This window comes from Poromitra crassiceps (assembly GCF_964638095.1).
Source record: "Poromitra crassiceps genome assembly, chromosome: 10".
Taxonomy (NCBI): domain Eukaryota; kingdom Metazoa; phylum Chordata; class Actinopteri; order Beryciformes; family Melamphaidae; genus Poromitra; species Poromitra crassiceps.
The window spans coordinates 13,100,542-13,123,041 of record NC_139631.1 but is presented as its reverse complement, the minus strand read 5'-3'; the positions used below and the strand labels follow the sequence as shown (position 1 = coordinate 13,123,041).

Below are 22,500 nucleotides of genomic sequence, written 5' to 3'. Positions count from 1 at the left end.
TAAACACTTCCTGAAAAATTCAGCACGATCGCACGTAAAATGTCATAGCTGTGGCCGAACATAAATTCTGCAGTGCTCACAGACAGAGACTTTGGATTCTTATTATAGGATTCATGAAAAATAGACATTCAAGAAACTACACTAGTTTAACCTAATAATATTAAAAGAAATATTACTAATTAGCACTAAGCGTCAGTGGATCCTTATGAAGACGGACATTTAAATAAGATATGGAGATATTTGGCAATGCTAGACATCCATGATGTGCTACACAGCCATTTTTGTGGCCATCATTTGTAGAAGAAAGATTAAAGTCTCTCATTGACTTTCAAATGGGAACATCCAGTTTCCGTGAATCATCAAAACATCCTCACACCCTCCATCAAAGTCCGGCTGAGTTTCTGCTGTTTCTCCCGTTGTTCAAAAGCTCCAGGGTGTAGTCAGTCCCCAATGCTGTGCGGATCATTGACTGGCAGCTGCTTCATGACACCATAGTGATGGGTAAAATAGCCAGCGACCTTGCCCACCCAGGCAACCATCTGTTTAAGAGATATTCCACTGGGAAACAGTACCGCTCCATTACGGCCATGATCACTTGTCAACTCAACAGCTTTACCCATGAGTGCTGCCTCCCTACAGAACCAGCCCCTCCAATGCACAATGTACATCAGAACACTGCTGACAGGGTCCTGACCAAAATGATGAAATATGACCACATTACTCCAGTTCTAAAATACTTACACTGGCTACCAGTCACTCAGAGAATTGATTCCAAAATATTGCTGCATGTCTACAAATCACTCTGTGGCTCTGGGCCCAAATACATCTCTGACATGCTTGTGCAATATGAACCTTCTAGGACCCTTGAGACCTCTGGGGCAGGCCTACTGGCTGCCCCCTACTGGCTGCCCCAAGGAATAACCTCCAAGACGATATTAGACAAGCCGTGACTCCGGGCTTATCTAAGAGCTCTACTCTGTACAATTCTCATACATCTGTGGATGGTTTATTTATTTATTTATTTATTTATTTATTTAAAAGGATCATCATTAGCTGACACCTATAGACCGCTAGTCTTCCTGGGGTCCAGGACAACAATACACTTTACATGACAGACAAAGAATAAAACAAAATGACAAAAAAAGAACAAAAATAAATGAATAAATAAATAAAAGAAAAGAAAAGAAAAGAAAAGAAAAGAAAATGAAAGAAAATAAAAAGAAACACAAATAAAAAGCAAAATCTAAAAAACTAAGACAAAACAACATTACAATCTTAAGAAAGGGACTAAAAGAGATATAAGAGAAGCATCAGAATAGTGTATTTCAGTGTAAGTAGGATCTGCGTTTCCTTTTAAAAATGCCTTTGCTTTGATAGAACGAAAATTACTTGGAAGACAGTTCCATGACGTGATTGCCCTGTATTTGACAGCTTTTTCTTCATATATAATTGGTTCTAGGTCAGGGTAAAGTCATCTGACCACCACTAGCCCCTCTAGTGGAGTGTGTATGAATATTTGAACCGTAAATGTTATGTTATTAAAAAGAAACGTAGGAGTCTGAGTTTGAATCACTCTGTGAAAATATATAAGTAAGTTAGCCGATAGTCTATCCTCAACACTAAGCCATGTGAGACGTGCATGCATGTGCTGCATGGTTTTGTACGAATTGTAACTTTCTGAGTAGACATTTAGAAGCAGATGACCACACAACTGAGCAATAATGCAGATTACACAGAACCAATGAACACACAATTTGGCAAAACAATAATGGACTAAGAAACGGTGCACACTTTCTTGTAATTGCAATTGCCCTACCCATCTTAGAGACAGTGCATAGTCAAGCCAGAGTCCAAGAAGCTTAGATGGTGAGGTTTTTCATCTATGATCTATGATCTATGATTCCTGTCTGCCTTGGGCAGTGAGTTGACATAAATATCAGATCAAAAGTGGAATCAGGAAGGACAGAGGGAAAGAAAAACATGAGTGGGAGTATTGTGTTCTTTTATCTTTCTATTTCACTTCATTTGAACTGCACTAGTTCACTTTTTAATGATTTTATCTTTTGTATGTCTTGTCTGTACTTTTGCACTTTTTCATTGTAAATCTTGTTGTAAAGCACTTTGAATTGCTCCAGTGTATGACATGTGCTGTACAAATAAAGCTGCCTTGAGTTGCCATGATCCCAGTCACATTCTGATGCTTTGGGTCACGAGCCCTTGACAATATACAGATGGAAAAGGTCCCCTTTCTCGTCAAATTTGGAGGCACAGGGTAGTCCAGCAGAACTCCCACAACGTCTGAAAGTGACACTACCGGTTGTCTCCATTAATTTGAAAAACGCATTGGTTAACTTTAGGCAACTAAAACAACTTGGTTGGGTTTATGTTACATACTTGAAGGAAGACTCCAGTCAGTGTGTGAATTATTATTTTCCTTTACTTGGCATTTTACCTGCAAAATACAGACATAAATGCAGACTGAGTTTATTGTTACACGTTTCTGTCTAGTCCTCTTGCAGCATGGCACAATGTGCCATGCCTTTGTTTAAAACCAGTTAAATAAAAGTTAGCTTCCAGGCAACACAAATAGCCAAATAACAGTAACTTATATCACACAAAATATCACTGTTGCTCCCCGTTTCATTCACATTTCTACTGTATTCACAGTCGGGTAATGTTACAAGCAATCCAAACGCATAAGCGTACCTAAAATGTACACTTAAAACACACACTGAAAATGGAATAGCATCCCAGCCAACCGACCAACCAACCGAGTGAGAGCTGCTGGCTAGAAAGTGCTATATAAATAAAGCTTTACTTACTTAATTACATAATATTCAATATGGGAACCCCACGGGTTCACTAATGGACTACTGGCCTTCTGCAGCTGCAGCCTGCAAGCATATTGACACCATATTGAATATAACGTCTGTTTCTGTAAACATTCCTTTTCCTCGTGACAGAGATTTCAATGATCTCACAGCTTGTAAAACAGAGCTCCAGCCATGTCTCCAGTGGAGATGGGATTCTCCAGCATGTCCATCGATTGCCTTCTTAGCAGTGCCTCCTGCCTGCATTCACACTGTACCACATACAGCAGCCAGTGTGGTGTGTTCCTTCTCATGTCTCTCCTCCTCCAGTGGAATTGAAAAGGGATTTTCCACAGAAATTTCAATCAACTGGACTGGTTGCCATAACTCCTTGTAAAACAAGAGTGAAGCCTTTACAGCAGCCGTCTATGTGTAGGGGGGTCTCTGCGTGTCCCTTCCACGCATTTGTCATCTTTCCATTCTGTCCCCAGCATCCCAGCATCCTCCCAAGCCCCTAGCTCACAGTGAAAGCTAGAGCTAATGTAGTGTAGCAGCCAATAACACACAGGGATATCACCTGCATGTTCCCCCAGCTCAATACTCTGTGTTCAAACAGCTCATCTTGTCTCTCCCCTGCCTGCCTTCCCCTCATCCCTTGGCTGTTCTTCTGAAGCCTCCCTCCGTCTCCCCTGCTTGCTTCCTGTTCTCTACCCGTCCCCCCTGCTTGTCTTTCAGATCCTCCCTGTTTCCTCTCCTCTCTCTCTCTCTGCTGCTCGACGTGCAAAAACCTCCTCTGCTTCTATTACTGTGCAGACAGAAACCAGCAGTCCCCCGAGGGATTCCACATTCATAAGACTTTCTACTTTCTCCTTCCCCTGGTTTCTGCCCTCTTGCAGCCTCTCTGCCCTTGCCCAAGGCATTTCCCTAAATGCAAAGACATGAGAAGACGCTTATAAATGAAACATTCAATTATTCATAGACCCTGAAATACTGTTATTATCAATAAAGTATTTTCCACACAACACAAATGTATTCATTAGCCTAATTGTTTGATAGAGAAGACACGTTTGTGTGGCAAATTCCCTTTGATGCTATGTCTACCCCACTCTGCTCTCCGCCATTACCTTTGCGTCCCTACATCTCAGCTTTGTCTTTCCACTATAATGCCTTTCCTCCTATCTCCATCTCTGCCCCAGGCATCTCAGTGTTCGCTTCCTCAAAGGCACTTCTTCAAACGTGCGTTGAGACCCAAAGTGGAATGCAGGCCTGCTCCTATTGAGCCTGGGTCCCAGAGAATTTCTCAATGGCTGCAAACGGCTGGTTAAAGAACCCCAGCCCAGGGGAGCTGAACCTGAACTCGAGAAGTGTACCTCCATATAGGGGGGGGGAATGCTTTGGGTCCTAAGTACCTGCCAGTCTGCCTGCCTGCCTATTGCTCTCTAAATCTTCTATTCCTTTAGATCTAGCCTAGGTCCCTATCTCTCGGTCTACTTGTGCTTTCATTTCCCTCCCTTCCTCCCTGTCTCTCACCTTCTCCCTCAAAGCCCCAGGCATCTCATTGCCAGTGCAATGAGCCCCCTAGAGAGCTTAACCAACACTTAGATCTCATCTCTGTAGGAAAGACGTGGAGCCTTTTAAAAGGCTTGGAGCCTGGGTCTGCGTCACCTTCCCTATCTCCCTAAATCTTCTCTGGCTTTCAGTCCCCCTCCACACCCTCGTCTGTGCCTTTCACACACTTTACATCTCCACATTTCTCTCCCTGCCTGCTCTCTCTCACCCTCTCCCATTCTCTCTCCCCCTCCCTCTCACCCTCTCTCTCGCTCTCCCATTCTCTCTCTCTCTCTCCCTCTCTCTCCCTCTCTCTGCCCTTTAGGTGCAACACTCTTGTCTCCCCTCAGTTGGCTGACTTTCTCACTGACTCTGTCCTTCCTCCCTTCTTTAAATTGCATGCACTAGGCCTACTTGGTGATCAGCAGCCTGTTTGAAAGTGCTGAATTTAAAGTGACAGGCACATTCTTCTATATTGGTGCAATGAAAAGGCGATGAGGCTATACCGTTTTCTAGTTTCGATTCAGTGGGCTTCTGCAAAACACTAATTAGAAACTCATACAAAAAAAAAAGAATGACAAAACTACCCATAATGCTGTGTGACAAGTCATTATGGTTAAATTAGCCAGTCAATGAAAACAATAACATGAGCATACAGTTTGCCCTGGGGGTTAGTATGGGTTGAACAAGCTGAAATTGCCTTGTACAGTAGCACGCTGATATAAGTCACATGCTGCATGATACATTGTGCATTGGGGAGAGCTTACTGTGTGCTGTGATTGGTTCTGTACTGAAGAGAAGGCAGATATGGCATCCCTTCCTTCCTCCTCCTTCCCTCATTCCTTCCCTGTCTGTCTAGCCCTCTGGATGTTCACCTGTCTGGCCCTCTGGAGGTTCACCTGTCTGGCCCTCTGGAGGTTCACCTGTCTGGCCCTCTGGAGGTTCACCTGTCTGGCCCTCTGGAGGTTCACCTGTCTAGCCCTCTAGAGGTTCACCTGTCTGGCTCTCTGGAGGTTCACCTGTCTGGCCCTCTGGAGGTTCACCTGTCTGGCCATCTGGAGGTTCACCTGTCTGGCTCTCTGGAGGTTCACCTGTCTGGCCCTCTGGAGGTTCACCTGTCTGGCCCTCTGGAGGTTCACCTGTCTGGCTCTCTGGAGGTTCACCTGTCTGGCCCTCTGGAGGTTCACCTGTCTGGCCATCTGGAGGTTCACCTGTCTGGCTCTCTGGAGGTTCACCTGTCTGGCCCTCTGGAGGTTCACCTGTCTGGCCCTCTGGAGGTTCACCTGTCTGGCTCTCTGGAGGTTCACCTGTCTGGCCCTCTGGACAGGCTTTGACATTTTTTAGGCTTTGGCTTATAAGAGTCTTCCTACCTGCCTCTCTCTTGCTCCATTCCGCATGCTGTTAGATATGCCTCCATATCTCCCTCTTTGCTTTACTTTGCCTCTTCTCTCTCTCTCTCTCACTCTCTCTGTCCCTCTGTCATTCTTCTCTGTCATCTTTCTTTCTCACCCTTTCACTGCCAAAGCCATTGAATCCCCAGGGATCTGAGCATCTTACCTTGGGGTTACACCTTTCTGTAAAAGGTTTTCTAGCCTTTCGAGCAGTTTTTGGCAAAGTGTTTATCTGTTTGCCTGACTGCCTCTTACCCTCCCCAGCAAATTGTGCTCATACGTTCAGATCTATGTCCCTATCGGCCTCTCCGCGTTACTTTTCTGTTTCTCCCACCTTCATCTCTCTCATCTCTTTCTCTCTATTTCTTTCTCTCCGGATGACTGAGTCTCCTACCGAGGAGACTAAGTAGCACGTGACCTCCCTGTAAAAGGCTGGTACTGTTAGCAGCTTTTGGGTGTTTGGCTCATGAGTGCTTCTGTTTGGCTCCACGCCTCTGAAGATCAACTTCCCCACCTCTGCTTTGTTCTTTCAGTCTCTCTCCCTTCCCCTCCATCACCTCTCTCCCGCTGCTCAAGGCTGCTCCTTTCCCCTTCAGGGGCCACACCTCTACTCTGCATTTCACTTCCACATAAAGAGGCTTTTACAGCTTTTTAAGAGGTTTTAGCTGCAGTATCCCTGCAAGGTTACCTTCTAAAACCCTTCTGTGTCCTTGGAACTCCTGACTACTAGCTGTCAGTTGCCCCCCCGTTAGGATGATGTCAGTTATCGAGATTCCGGTTTACCAAGTGTGTCTTGGCCATCGAGTATCCGCACCTAAATCTACATTTCCCACAGCAACCCTAACACCCCCCCCCCCCTTTTTTGCGGGTCAACTCCTTTTTCCTTCTCTATCTCAATCCCTCTTTGTCTTCCTCCCTTTCTCTCTGTCTCTGTTCCCTTGGTCGGTCTCTCTCCTTAATACATTAAACTACTATAGTTTACTTTAATTACTATAAGCTCATACTGTACAGCATTATATACAATATATATATATATATATATATATATATAATAGCGTCAGGAGAGAGTAAAAAGGACTGAAAGAGAGAGAGGGGGTGGAGAGGGAGAGACCTTAAGAGAGAGTGAGAGAGATATACAGTAATAGAGAGCAAACATGAGTTCTCAGTGTCCGGAACGCACCAATAGAGCTGAAAATTGGGATCGGGACAGGTGCAACGTGGCTTCATTTGAGAGGACACACTCGGTTGTCTGTTGTCTAAAGAACTCTCCTTGTACAGAGTCAAGGCCCTTTGCTAAAGCGAATCTTAAAAGGCCATCTCTCTCTCTGTGTGTCTCTCTCCCTTTCTCTCTCTGTCTCTCTCCCTGTCTCTCTCCCTCTGTCTCTCTCTCTGTCTCTATCCCTCTCCCTCTCTCTCTCTCTGTCTCTCTCTCCCTCTCTCTCTGTCTCTCTCTCTGTCTATCTCCCTCTCTCCCCCTCCCCTCTCTCTCTGTCTCTCTCTCTGTCTCTCTCTCTCTGTCTCTCTCTCTGTCTATCTCCCTCTCTCCCCCTCCCCTCTCTCTCTGTCTCTCTCTCTGTCTCTCTCTCTCTGTCTCTCTCTCTGTCTATCTCCCTCTCTCTCTCTCTCCCTCTCTCTCTGTCTCTCTCTCTGTCTCTCTCTCTCTCCCCCTCCCCTCTCTCTCTGCCCGCCTCCCCTCTCTCCTTGAACAGGGTGAGGCCATTAGGGAGCAATGGTGACATATTTTAAAAGCCCAGAGGAACCATGTGCTGAATCAGTGGTCACAGAGCACAGAGGGGACTACGGTGATTTGATTGGAGGGCAGAGCTGTGTGTGTGTGTGTGTGTGTGTGTGTGTGTGTGTGTGTGTGTGTGTGTGTGTGAGAGAGTGCATATATGTGTGTTTGTTTGTGTGCGTATGCACGTGTCTGTTCATTCCATGTTGAATGTATATAAATTAGAGTCAGTCTCTGCGTGCGTGTGTGTGTGTGTGTGTGTGTGTGTGTGTGTGTGTGTGTGTGCGTGTGCATGTGTGTGTGCTTGCGTGTGTGTGTGCGTGCGTGTGCATGCGTGCATGTAACACTGGTTAAAAGCAGAAAGGCCTGGCTGTAGTCAATTGATGGCTGCTTTGAATAAAAAGAAGAATATATTTCTCATATTCAAAATGGCTCACCCTGACTTTACCTACAACCACTTACAAACCAGTGTTTCATTTGAAAAACCCTGCAAGGAATCATACTTACATGATTTACCACCTTCAATTGACATCGGCTTTCTCTTACACCTAATTCAGTGCTCTTTCTTGTGTGAAGAACTTGAGCAGCAATACCACAATCACGCATCATGTATTTGTGTTCTATGCAAGGATCCAATAGGATCAAATGGATCACATGCTCATTCTCTGGACAGAAATCATTCCTAGTGATGATCTAGCTGTGGGAAATGATGAAGATAGTAAAATTGATATGATGAAGATAGTAAAATTGATTCTGCACATGTGCTCTATCCAGTATAGATCATGGCTGCTTGGTAGAACTGACTACAGTTAGAAAATTTTTCATGACATATTCAATATGCTGTTAAAATGTTTTAATATCTTGCAAACATGCACATGTGACATCGCAACAGAGTTCATCTACATCAAAATGATGCAGTGGATCCATCGGAGATCAATGCATACAACACATTAATTAAGTTCACTGAATACTGGAGTGGAATGAAACTCATTTATGTATCTAATCATTCCATTCCATCTGTCTGTATGTCTGTGTGTCCTTCACATATCTCCAGAACCCTTCATCTGTCTGTATGTCTGTGTGTCCTTCACATATCTCCAGAACCCTTCATCTGTCTGTATGTCTGTGTGTCCTTCACATATCTCCAGAACCGTTCATCTGTCTGTATGTCTGTGTGTCCTTCACATATCTCCAGAACTCTTCATCTGTCTGTATGTCTGTCCTTCACATATCTCCAGAACCCTTCATCTGTCTGTATGTCTGTGTGTCCTTCACATATCTCCAGAACCCTTCCTCTGTCTGTATGTCTGTGTGTCCTTCACATATCTCCAGAACCCTTCATCTGTCTGTATGTCTGTGTGTCCTTCACATATCTCCAGAACCCTTCATCTGTCTGTATGTCTGTGTGTCCTTCACATATCTCCAGAACCCTTCATCTGTCTGTATGTCTGTGTGTCCTTCACATATCTCCAGGACCGTTCATCTGTCTGTATGTCTGTGTGTCCTTCACATATCTCCAGAACCGTTCATCTGTCTGTATGTCTGTGTGTCCTTCACATATCTCCAGAACCCTTCATCTGTCTGTATGTCTGTGTGTCCTTCACATATCTCCAGAACCCTTCATCTGTCTGTATGTCTGTGTGTCCTTCACATATCTCCAGAACCCTTCATCTGTCTGTATGTCTGTGTGTCCTTCACATATCTCCAGGACCGTTCATCTGTCTGTATGTCTGTGTGTCCTTCACATATCTCCAGAACCCTTCATCTGTCTGTATGTCTGTGTGTCCTTCACATATCTCCAGAACCCTTCATCTGTCTGTATGTCTGTGTGTCCTTCACATATCTCCAGAACCCTTCATCTGTCTGTATGTCTGTGTGTCCTTCACATATCTCCAGAACTCTTCATCTGTCTGTATGTCTGTGTGTCCTTCACATATCTCCAGAACCCTTCATCTGTCTGTATGTCTGTGTGTCCTTCACATATCTCCAGAACCCTTCATCTGTCTGTATGTCTGTGTGTCCTTCACATATCTCCAGAACCGTTCATCTGTCTGTATGTCTGTGTGTCCATCACATATCTCCAGAACCGTTCATCTGTCTGTATGTCTGTGTGTCCATCACATATCTCCAGAACCGTTCATCTGTCTGTATGTCTGTGTGTCCTTCACATATCTCCAGAACCGTTCATCTGTCTGTATGTCTGTGTGTCCATCACATATCTCCAGGACCGTTCATCTGTCTGTAGTAAAATGTCCTCCATTTATGCTGACTTCTTTGAATTGGACGATTATGTGAAACTTGAGTTATGCTTTAAAAAAGGAACCTTCCCCACAGCAGAGTTTATTTGTAAAGCTTGGGAGAAAAGACAAAACTCTTTGTTTAGTAATTGATGTATTGCTGTCTGAGCAGTACAATGTCCTACAATCTATTTTTCTATGTATTTAAGTGCACCACTGTACATGTGTCAATGTTGTATTATTATTGTATTTTAGTGTGTGTCTTGGAAACCTGTTTGAGTTGGGCTCGACGAGAGCATGATGACACCTTAATAAATCAATCAATCAATCAATCAATCAATCAATCAATCAATCTGTATGTCTGTGTATCCTTCACATATCTCCAGAACCATTCATCTGTCTGTATGTCTGTGTGTCGTTCGAATATCTCCAGAACTGTTCGTCCCATTCAACCTTGGCGGGTGTGTTTCTGGGACCCTTGTGCAATTTGGACACATGCATAGTCATAAGCCACCTACAGGCAACAAGGCAAACCTGACATGTTTGATGAGAGTCCCGGCCTGAAGACATCTACATGCCAAGATTCAAGCATGCACGCAGAAGACCCAAGAAGTAAGCTGGGGCCAATTTAGCATGTTTATGTTGTCAAGTTAAAAGCATCTATAGTCACAGCCAGTTGGGGTGTGCGGTGCAAACCAGACTTATGTTGATTCTTGACAATAATGATAACAAGACATGAGTGAGCGTGTGCTTTCTGTGTGTTTGATGTGTCTATCTGTGACTGATACAAACGTCTCCTCCTCATTGTTCCTCTTACGTGAAAGGGGAGGGACAACTATTTACCAAGACATGACACGTATTAACACCTTAAGTGCCATAGCCGAAATAATTCGTCTTACATAATCCAGCGCTTGAGTGCCAGAGCCGAAATAACTCGTCTTACATGTTTTTTTGACGGTGGGACATCAATCAACCCCTTTTACATCTTCGAGATAACTATTTGGAGCAAGAGCATGTGTGTAATCTATTTTACCGACCACTAAGTGGCGACAGAGACCGAGAGAAGTCACAGCCACGGGACCCAAAAGCCACAAAAGCAGCCGCCTCCCGCGGAAATGGCTTGGCGATTTTACAGTCAGAAGCCCGGACACACACACACACAGAACGGACAGAGATCCCTTCCCCCCAGAGCCGCGCAGCAACGCGCGAACACACACACACACACACACACACACACACACACACACACACACACACACACACACACACACCGCGGGAGAAAGCCATTCAAGGAAATGGCGACGCGATTTTACAGTAATCCATTTCAGACTCGTCTTGCCCGACAGGCAGACAGGCAGGCAGGCAGCAGCAACGCGCTTCTGACACGCCCGCTGTTAGAGCCAGGAGGAAGGAGGAGAAGACACACGGAGGGAGGAGTTTGAATGAGAGGGGTGTTTCCTGTTGTTATGGAGGAAATTACTGTTCAAAACTATTGTTTAGAATGTCTGACGGTCTTACTGATGCCAAAAATGAATGGTTAAAGTGACTGTTTCACAAAAAGCCATTTATCTCTGAATAAATTTCCAGACGCTGAAACCATGCTGTACTCAACGGCTAATATCTACATAACTACTAACTCTGCAAACTAACTCTTTTAGACAGAGAAAGCACACATTCTATTAGTTATTTTTAGATGATTGGTGTTCATGAATTCTTAACAGAAAAGAATCCTCGGCTCTTCTAAAATGAGCCAGAATCGTCAAAAACACCCCTGGCACAACTTACCTACAGGAATGAAAACATGGCTGGCATTCAATGTGTTAAAGGGAGGTGGGTGGCTTTAGGAGGGGGGGGGTAACCCACACAGAAACACATGTACACCTGTACACATGAAGTAAGAGTGCTGAGGGACACTGAGACTGGAGAGACACTTTATCAACGCGACACAGGACACTAGAGTTAATGGACTAGCAAGAGAGAGGGCAAAGAGAGAGAGAGGGTGGGAAGGGGAGTGAGAGAGGATACATACAGGCAGACAGATGGCCAGATGTGTCCGGAGCACATCTGCTCGCTCGCCCTCCCTCCCTCCCTCCCTCCCTCTCTCTCTCTCCCATCATACACCATGACATCATGACTGATGTCTGCAGAACATTACGCTAGCATGTCCGTGAGTGTGCAACACATGAGTCTCTATGTGGCTGTGTGTGTAGTGTGTGTACGTTCTTATACAGTTAGTGTGTGTGTGTGTGTGTGTGTGTGTGTGTGTGTGTGTGTGTGTGTGTGCGCGTGTGTGTGTGTGTGTGTGTGTGTGTGTGTGTGTGTGTGTGTGAGAGAGAGAGAGATGGAGAGAGGACAGGGTTTCTGACTTAACCACACGTCCATTAACTCTCTAATGTTCTACCATGCTGAGGAAGCATCCATACTGTTAAATCAGATACATTCAAACTCCACACACCACTGACTTTATATATTTGACCTACTGTGGCTGTCAGCTCAAGTGAATCCTCTGCCTTACCTACTGCGGCGTCTCATTTCCCTCATGTCAACGACTCCAGCAGGGGAGGGAAGTAACTAAATGTGTTTCAAACAACCATCTGAATATCACACTATAAATAGGAATTAGCCTGAAATCCTTACGAATTATCCTAAAGTCCTTCTGGAGATAAGATTAAATGTATTTACTGTATTTGCCCTGAGTATTTTATAATCGGCAACAATTTTAGTAACATCTCTGCATGTGCATATAGATAGATAGAACGAAAGATAGAACGATCAATAGATAGATAGACAGACAGACAGACAGATAGATACGATAGATAGATACAGTACTGTAGATAGATAGATAGATAGATAGATAGAGATAGATAGATAGATAGATAGATAGATAGATAGATAGATAGATAGATAGATAGATAGATAGATAGATATAGATATATAGATATAGATGATACATGAACTTATGAGTAGTAATGGCACAGTCCCTTACCGAAGTCAGAATCATAGAAGAGCACAAATTTCTGCCAGCTGTACTCGGACACCACCTGCATGATGACCTCATTGAGATAGACAGGCGGGCGGACGTGTAGGGTGTAGTCGTCTGTTCCGGGGACACGACCGGTGGGCGGGCAGGTGGAGCGCGGCGTTCCGGCGGGGGAGCGCTGGATAAAGAGGTGGGGGATGTGCATGGCGTCTGCCAATGTCTGGAGGCCGCCCGCCGACATGCAGCCTATTGAACTGACCAGCGCCAGGATACCACGGTTCATCAGCTCACAGGCTGGGTGGAGGAGGAGACAGAGAGGGAGAAGAAAACAGAACACAGGCAACACATTATTCTCCCAAATATGCAAAGGCGATGTCAGCGGTCTTCATCTGAGATCATCTCAAATCTATAGCAATACCACAGACTGCAACTTACATTTTCTTTCTTTATGTATGTGTTTATTTTAGGATTAACTGATTAATTGCATCTGAGTTGTAATCATGAGCCATGTCAAACTCTATTTTCATCAAAGTAATTCTTGCAGTACAGAGTGCCCCAAGACACACATAGTTATCCGTGTTAGTCAACACAGTGCAGTGTTGAAATAAATATGGGAATGGTTTGAGTGCTATTTTTGTTTGTTTCTACATCAACTAAATTCTATTTTGAGGGGACAGAGTTGCTAATGTGACACACAACCTGCTGAGGGCTACACAGATACAGACGGATACAACTGGAGCATGTGCATATTCTGTTGTTTTTCTTTTGAATATGCCATATGGCTTAAATACATACAGATAGAGGAGACAGAGAAATTCAACGAACAGCATTCTCTTTAAATCTCTCTGTCTCGCACGCACGCACACACACACGCACACACACACACACGCACACACACACACACACACACACACACACACGCACACGCACACGCACACACACACACACACACACACACACACACACACACACACGCACACGCACGGCTCCCAGCTGCTCATGTTCGGTGAACCAGAAAGACAATGCACCTATCTTTCTCCTAACAACTTCTTTATTAATATTCCCTTCCTTCTTCTCTCTGCTCTATCCTTCTCCATCTATCCACCATCACTCCTGACTGCAGCCTTCCCCAAAAAAGCCAGCTGGGTCATTTGAAGACTGCTGCATCTTTAGACACATAATCTGGATCATTTGGGGGTATACTCGCATATGCATATTATATGCAATATAAGCCTTTAGAATTAGTATTTATTTTTCTGACAACTTTTTACTTTTACTCCCTACATTTAAACAGACATATCTACTTTATACTCCTGATGTACGACAAAACGATGTCTGTCTCTCTTGTTGCACATCAAAAACAAGACACAGAGACTAAATAAGGCGTGGCCGATGATGTCACAAATAAATCACGGATGATGTCATCAGTGATGTCACTCGAGCAATTGCATCAGTGATGTCGAGCATAGTAATGTCATTAGTGAGTGATGTCATCAGTGAGTGCAGTGATGTCACTTGAGAAATTGTGATGTCATCAGTGGGTGATGTCTTCAGTGATGTCACTCGCGCAATTGTGATGTCATCAGTGCGTGATGTCATCAGTCATCTATGTTATTATGATGTCATCATGTAATAATGTTATGATGTCATGTTATCATGTCATAATGTATGATTATGTCATAATGTCCAACCCACATTCAGTCCCTTCATAATGCCACATCAGTGATGTCATCAATCCTTCCTGGCTGAGGCTATATAAGTGGTGGAAGATGCAAGCCGGAAAGCCATAAGACGAAGGAGCCGCTGCTCGCGTACGATAATTTCCCTCCAAAAACAATAATTTGTACCCTCAAGTATGATAGATAATTCAACATTTCCCACCTGGCAACACTGATACTGCCTTCTGTTTGAGACACCGCATACAAGTCAGTACAGCGACAGATCTGAAGGAATGGCTGTTCAAGCAGGGTATGACGACACGTGGCTCTCTGATACCATCTGTGCAAGAGACCTGGACGAACTGAGGAGCCTGCTGCAGGAAGACCGCTTCAGAAGTCAGATCAATGAGCGGTGTCTTTACGGAGGTCGGTGGACCCCTCTGGGGCTCGCAGCCTGTGGGGTCATGCTGCCTGTGTGGACTACTTGATCACCCAGGGAGCACAGGTAGACCTAGTTGATCTTTACCTCACACCTCTCCACTATGCCGTGTGCTTCGGTCACCTGGACTGTGTCCGGATCCTCCTGGAAGCCGGGGCCGACCCTAACAGGTGCACAGGGATCTTATACACCCCTCTCTACAGCAGTGCTATACGCAACTGCCTGGAATGCTTCCTTCCACCTGCTGCTCCAGGCTGCTGGCGTTCTGACCCATGACATGGCTCCTCTCCTGCTGGAGGTGGTGCTGCATAACAGGTGCCAGGCGGCTTTCATCCAGCTGCTCCTGGACCACGGCACCGACCCGGCCCTGGTGAGAGAGCAGGCACAGCTGCAGGAGAGTGCGGATCCCGAGGCTCTCAGGGTCTTTCTGGAGGCCAAGAGATGTCCTGGCAGTCTGGCCCACGTGTGTCGGATCCAGATCCGCCAAGCGCTGGGGACACAATATGGCCTGAACCAAGTCCACTCCCTACCACTAACACAAGTGATGAAGGACTTCGTGCTGCACCAAAACTGACTTGAAGAACTGTCAGTTTATTTATTTTCATTTATAGATTTAGTTCTTCAGCGACTGTTTCCAACAAACCCAGGACCAGAGATTAAATACCAGCAGCATGCACCACCTGTAGCCAATCCTACTGCTATCATCCGTGTGTGTAAAAAAAAAAAACTAACCTAAACTAAACGTGTACCACTGTTCCTTCAGAGGTTGTAGTTGTCATAGACTGTGTTGCATAGTTGATTGCTCTATTGCTGGCAAAAATGTGTTAATGTAAGTCGCTTTGGATAAAAGCGTCTGCCAAATGACGTAATGTAATGTAATGTAATGTAATGTAATGTAATGTGTGTGCTCGATTCGTCTCCAGAATCCCCACCCTAGAATTGAGCTTAATATGACACGAGGATCAGTTTGCACAGAAACAGCCGGTAGAAATACTTTTTACTTTTATACTTCATTACATTTCAGAGCCTGTACTTTTTTTTTTACTTTTACTTGAGTAAACAAGTTGAATCAGTGCTTCTACTTTTACCAGAGTCTTTATTTAAAGAAGTAACTGTACTTCTACTTAAGTAAAGAATGTGTGTACTTTTCCCATCTGTGATTGTCACTTAAAGTACAGATTTTGTGTCTGCTTTATTCTGCTGTCAACAAATGCAAGGACACCTTTAAGAGTCTCAAATTATACACAATGCTAACAAAGGCAGCAATGGGCCAGCGTTTCAATAGGGGGCGCAATAGTGGCGTGAGAGATTGGGTAATGTACATGATAGAGCACATGAGACTGACATGCCAGTGAGAACAGTGTCATATGTATTCAAGCTCCTCTGTGCCTCCTTAGTACGTCTCTCAACACGTACCTGTTTGTAACCATTCCTTTTTCCTTTCCTTTGCATTTCATATTCTCCAACAAAGTGCATGAGCTGCTTACTGTGACCTACAGTAGCTTCCTTTACTGGTCAGAATGCTATGTTGGAACCATGAGTCTTAACTGTATGGCGTTGATATGTGTCCTTACTGCACTGTACAGTACGTGACTGTTACTGTCGTTTTTTCTTTCATAGTATGCACTGAGGATGGTTGCCTAAACAAAATGCTTGCCACACAGCACTTGGGAACTTTTTTGCAGTCTGGAATAAAGTGGACTTATATCTTCGAGAATAACTCTGCCATCCATTAATACTGAAAATCCAATACTTTCTGCAGTCAGAGAACGATGACTGATGCTTCTGGTTACCCCCCCCCCCCCCCCCCCCCACCACCACCACCATCCCTGCACTCCCGTGCCGTTTGGAGACTTTTCACCCTCACAAAAGCGGCCATCTGTTGAGCACAAGCCGGCCCGGCTACTGAAGCAAAGTCAAGTCAGGCCTTGAGCCTGGAGAGAAGCACAGCGGTGTTCACATGAATGACTCACCTCCAGGCTACTACTATACATAAACAATAACACATTCTAAAAGGAGTGTGTTACAGAACACCATTAAAGTGGGCTAGTATAAACAAAAAGTTTATTAAGAGTGGATTAAAAATGGCAGTATAAAAAGTGCATTGTAAAGAACGCCCTCCTCCTTGCCTGAGAGACTATGCAGTCAGTCCCTTGCTAGTTGTTTGTACTCTCCTCTCACGTCTAATATAAATGCTGCACGACTCTGAGACTCTATCAGTGCTTACTCCACCTCCTCTTCCACTCTCCATCCTTCCCGTAAGACCCCTACCTCCTACCCTCTCTCAACCCACTTATCTCCCTACTCATCCAAAACAGCCCCTCTGTGTTTACCTTTCAACCTCTCCACCCACTCCCCTGTTATCTCCCTACTCATCCTAAACAGCCCCCTCTGTGCTTACCTTTCAACCCAAATCATTCCAGGGCTCCTGTCTTGCAAGTGATTTTCCCATTTAGTTTCCTCACGGCACCACTCAATCTTAAATCGTCGGCCTTCTTCTCTCTCTGCAACCCCATTATCACGGCCGAACGTGTGCTGGAGCCGCCTAGGCACCGTGACAGAGTCACGCTCTGCTTCAGTCAAGCGTGAAAGTGTCACGCAGCGCGGCTTCCCGGCCAGCAGACGCACCGGCGCCCGGCGTGAGGAAGGCCTGCGCCGGGCCGGCCCCCTGCTCCGCCTCCCATCTCTAACCCCGAGCCATATCCAAAGCCTGACCCCAACCAAGTGGCTTTCCGTGCCTGACCCTAAGCTCTGCCCAGCATGCAGCCGGTGTCTTGAGGGAGTTTGACTGAAACAGAAGTTGACAGTAAGTAGGTTTCCATCCAAAGGTATCGCAAGTTGTAATCGAATTTTCAGAAAGTCGGCAAAAGAAAATGCGAAATAATGCGCGTTTCCAATCCGCTGCTATTATGCGAATTACAGAGCTGTCAATCACCTCGTGTTTGAGGCTGTCTGAGCTGCTGATCAGCTGCTATAGACCCGATACTTGCCCTCTCCTTCTCCCTCCCTCTCTCCTAATCCTTCTTCCCTATCTCACTTTTACTTTTTTAAATTAGTGTGAAAACACATGCACACACACACACACACACACACACACACACACACACACACACACACACACACACACACACACACAATGGTACAATGACAATGTAGAATGGCATGAAAGCTCAAATTCAAATGAGCATAGTCAGCGTCTATGATGTCACAGAGACACATCTGCCAACACTGCAGAAAGAAAGAGGAAAGAAAGAGAAAAGAAAGGAAGAGAAAATCAAGGAAGAATGTGTCCAAGAAAGGAAAACTGCGTGCGTGCATGTGTGTGTGTGTGTGTGTGTGTGTGTGTGTGTGTGTGTGTGTGTGTGTGTGTGTGTGTGTGCTGAACCTGGCACAGTATATACAAAGCCCATACTGTACAATGAGTTACCTGCTATTAGTTTTACTAGTTATATTGGTTTTTTCATATTTCAGCCATTGCTTGATTTAGATTTATTGGCTAAATATTACAAAATGTTTGATGAACTGGTGCTGTACACTACTTCCAAGATGCACAAGTCACCCCACAACAGAATGCATGTGTGGCTGTAGTAACCTTACAGTATTATGTGCTTAGAACAAGAACTACAAAAGTAGGCTATTTTTCACCACACACCTGTAGAGTAGATGCAGGTGCGTGGGAGACAATGTGGAGAAGAGACTGCTGCTGCACACTGCTCAGATTTGCAGTTAAACCTTTTTAATGCAACATTTTGCTCACCAGACATTTTGGAACATTCACCATGCATAAAGATGGGATGAATTTCTGAAGGTCTGATGACCAAATGTTTCATTAAAAGCGCCCATACTGTATCTGGGAACAGAAAAGCCCCATACACAAGAAACACATCCTGCAATGGACTCAATGAGAGCGGATCTGTCTGTGTGGATATAGTCACAGTGCTTTCAATAATCCCACTGCACAACTCACTGATAACCACTTGAATGGAATAAATCTAATTTGGGGGTAATAACTAAAAAAACACATGATCACAGCAAGACAGTCTCCAATTAATTGGCAATAAATTGTTATAAAGTAATTTTCCTTTCTATTAACAATAGCCAAAGATGATTTCAGGCGAGCAGGTTCTCATGAATTGAGGTAGAAGATTAATGAGATGAATTAATGATAAAGATATGCAGCGTATCTCATGCCTGTTGTGCACGTCTTGAATTTGCGGAATTAATTAAAGTGCAACAATATATGATTAAATATATATGATTCAGTCTCAGCATAATGCTTTGTCATATCCTTCTTAAAACCACTGAGCCATTGACTCATCTTCTAATGATATTGAGCATATGATTTGAGCATAGGGTGTGTGCGGGATGTGTGCATGCACATGTGTGTGTGAGCGCGTGTGTATTTCTCCTGCATTAAAACCGGCTTAATTTCAGAGCTGAATAAGCCAGTTATATATCATAAGCTACATTATCCATATTACATTATTCTTATTATAATGCTCATGCTAACTAGCGCTTTCCCCTGCTAGCGTAGCTGTAGCGCATTAGCTTAGCATCATCAAGGCTTTAGCAAACGGAAGGCTTTGCTAATCCCTCACTTATTAGGGCACTTTGGAGAATTAGTGCCCTCATCATCCCTTCTACATGACACACTGTTAAGTCTGCAGGGGGGCTCCAAGCACTGTAGGCTCATACAATACATGCTCTTTGCCAGTAATGACTTAAAGGGCCAGCCCAATGTTACATCACAAAGTGCGTACAAAAACACATACACTATACTTACATGATTCAAAATATGAATAAATAAAATAAGTTGTCTATGGGTGATTAAGTGAGTCAAGCTTTAAGTTCTACAGATGGATATTACTTTCCTGCACTTTGCCTGCGCATGTAAGACCGACATCTGTGCGTAGGCTGGTACACTCTGCCTGAGCACAAACAGCAGGCTTTGACTGGAAAGGCAGACATTGGCGTGTCGACAAGATAACTTCTTCAGGTATCACAGGTATCACCCACACACGCACGTGCACATGTTGGTACTGTACTGTACTGTATATCGACATGCGTGTGAGGAAGTATCTGTCTTCATCAGGCTTGGAAGCAGCATCTTTGAACATGTCTTCAGGCTTCTGAACTACTTCAGACACGCTTGATTTCTCCTGCGAGACACTTAAACAAGCTGAAATGGGACTCAGCCACTTGCAAAATGAGATAAATCAAACGCTCCTCGTGCTTTTTCATTTATTCAAAACAGATTCAGCCACTGACTTTGCCAAGTCTTGTTTGTGTGTGTCCATTTTGGATGTGTGCATGTTAGTGCATGTTAGTGTGTGTGTGTGTGTGTGTGTGTGTGTGTGTGTGTGTGTGTGTGTGTGTGTGTGTGTGTGTGTGTGTGTGTGTGTGTGCGTGTGCGTGTGCGTGTGCGTAACAACCGAAGCATGTTATTGAGCTCTCTCTCTCTACCTTGTCAGTCTGTCAGAATAAATGCAGTGCAGGCACTTCACCTGCACCCAGGTGTGACCCATTCCTCTATCTCTCTCTCTCTCTCTCTCTTTCTCTCTCACTGTCTCTCCACGCATCTCTCTCCCCACCACTACACACACTCACAATCAAACACACTTCATCACACTCTACTGCAGAGTAGACTGCGTCTCAACGGGACCGATCCACCGCCCAGGTCCTGTGGCCAAGTGTCTGAGGGTGGAAAGGAGAGGAAAGAGAGAGGGATGGGAGGCAAAGAAATCAATACCAAGATGGAGAGAACCAATGAAGGAATGTCTGTATGGTGAAGAATGGCTGCAGCTGCAGAACATGTCGTGAGTCAGTAAGACGTTGTAACGGACTTGTGTGGTAACAGACTTAAGCGGGGCGGAACAGAGCAACCCAAACCTGACTCTGTTGACTTTTGGAAACAAACCCCCATCTCATTGGTGCACTCATTCAATTTGGACCCCTAGACCCGCCCTCAAAACAGCAGTGGGGGCTGCAAAGTGGCACAGACTCACTTGTGTACTATGCGGAGTGCAGCGATTCAACGTCATATTTGAGTCTGGGGAGACAGGTGGCATAGCACCATGTGATAGTTGAAGGAGCCTTAAGTCATCTCCGACTTTCATCAACCTCTACTGGCAACTAAGGAATTGCAACATGACAGCAGTCTGAGAAAAACACCAAAGTCACAGTCTCACAATAAAGATGTGTACGCTAGCTAATTACCGCACTCTGAAGCGGTGATGTAAACAACATATTGCATAAACATATTGCATTACTGCTTTGTCTTTTTTTTGGCTTGAGAACAAAATCTCATGCAGGGCCTGGAAATCTCAGCACCTGATGAAATAATCGTTGAGGCATTGCTATTGAAAAACCATCACTGATATATTATGTCATTTTTGGGCCAGTAAAATTCTTACATATTGCTCCTTTAATCTATGGCTCACAGCCTATATTACTAGCAGGTTTTAATGAGACTGGGTGTCCAGAGCACTGCATTGGAAAAATATATCCCTGCTCTACCAATCATCTGTCCTTTCACAGAGAGGCAGTCACAGTCTAATAATAGCTAATATACAGCAGCCTATAGAACAGGTGTTCCTATTCAATAGGCCACACAGATTGTATAAGCAACAGCCGACCTCCCTATACAGTCCTTTCTTTTCTCTCCAGGAGGCGTGGACAGAAAATGTCTCATCTGTTCACGACAATTACCCCCTTTCCTTCACTGCAGGGCCAGGGACAGCTCACTATATTTAAAACATGAGAGAGACATCCCCTTATTTAAAGCTCTAACACAAGCCACAAGAGTAAGAGTAAGCCCTGACTAGCCCTGCAAAGTGTGTGCGTGTGTGTGTGCATGTGTGCATGTGTGTGAGTGTGTGTGTGTGTGTGCGCACGCGCGCATGTATGTGTGTGTGTGTGTGTGTGTGTGTGTGTGTGTGCGTGCGTGTGTGAGTGAAGAAGTGCTGCTATTCTTCAGTGTGAGACAGAGCATGCTTACTCACACTGTGCTGCCAGGCTGGAAATATACACTGCTATACTACAGTAAGTGTGCGGTGTGTGTGTGTGTGTGTGTGTGTGTGTGTGTGTGTGTGTGTGTGTGTGTGTGTGTGTGTGTGTGTGTGTGTGTGTGTGTGTGTGTGTGTGTGTGTGTGTGTGCTGATACAAACTTCTTTGGGGAATTAGAACTTGGAATTATAGCAGATAGAACTGGTAATAGATATCATGCCCTTTTCAACTTTGTTTCTCCGGGAACATTTATCATTGTAACTTCTCCACACAATCCCTTCTTATACTCTTCCTGCTATTTCCATGAACATTTAATGGCCCCCTTTGGTCCTGTCATGGAGTCATATTTAACATGGCCTGTTCCTATGTCTTCTCCTGCTTCTCATCCAAACCCTTCCTTGGTCTTTTTTCCTCTGGACCATGATAAGGCCCTCCTGGGCTCCTCACATTATTCCCTCCTCCAAGTGCCCCTCCATTCAGTAGCCTTTAAAGTCCAGCTGAAAAGGCATCCCAGAGTATTTAACTTCCCTATCGTGACGTATTTCTGAGTGAATTGTTGATTGTAGGCGGGACCAGAGCAGGACCAGAGATGGGAGGAATTTGATTTGACAACAGGGGACAAAGCGTTATAGGAGTTTGATTGGACCGTTGAAAAGTGGGTGTGTCAGAACAGACCAATATGGAGTCTGACAGCGATGAG

General features: G+C 44.7%; 1 protein-coding gene across 1 annotated transcript in view; it reads right to left on the bottom strand.

The window, feature by feature from the left end:
• The window catches only part of grid2 (glutamate receptor, ionotropic, delta 2), a gene marked incomplete at both ends in the record, with an annotated part of 702,436 nt that overhangs the window by 256,838 nt on the left and 423,098 nt on the right, over positions 1–22,500 (bottom strand). Inside the window, one exon of the mRNA XM_083643819.1 lies at positions 12,705–12,992. Within this exon, the coding sequence (XP_083499945.1) occupies positions 12,705–12,992 (288 nt within the window). The remainder of the gene's footprint in view (positions 1–12,704; positions 12,993–22,500) is intronic.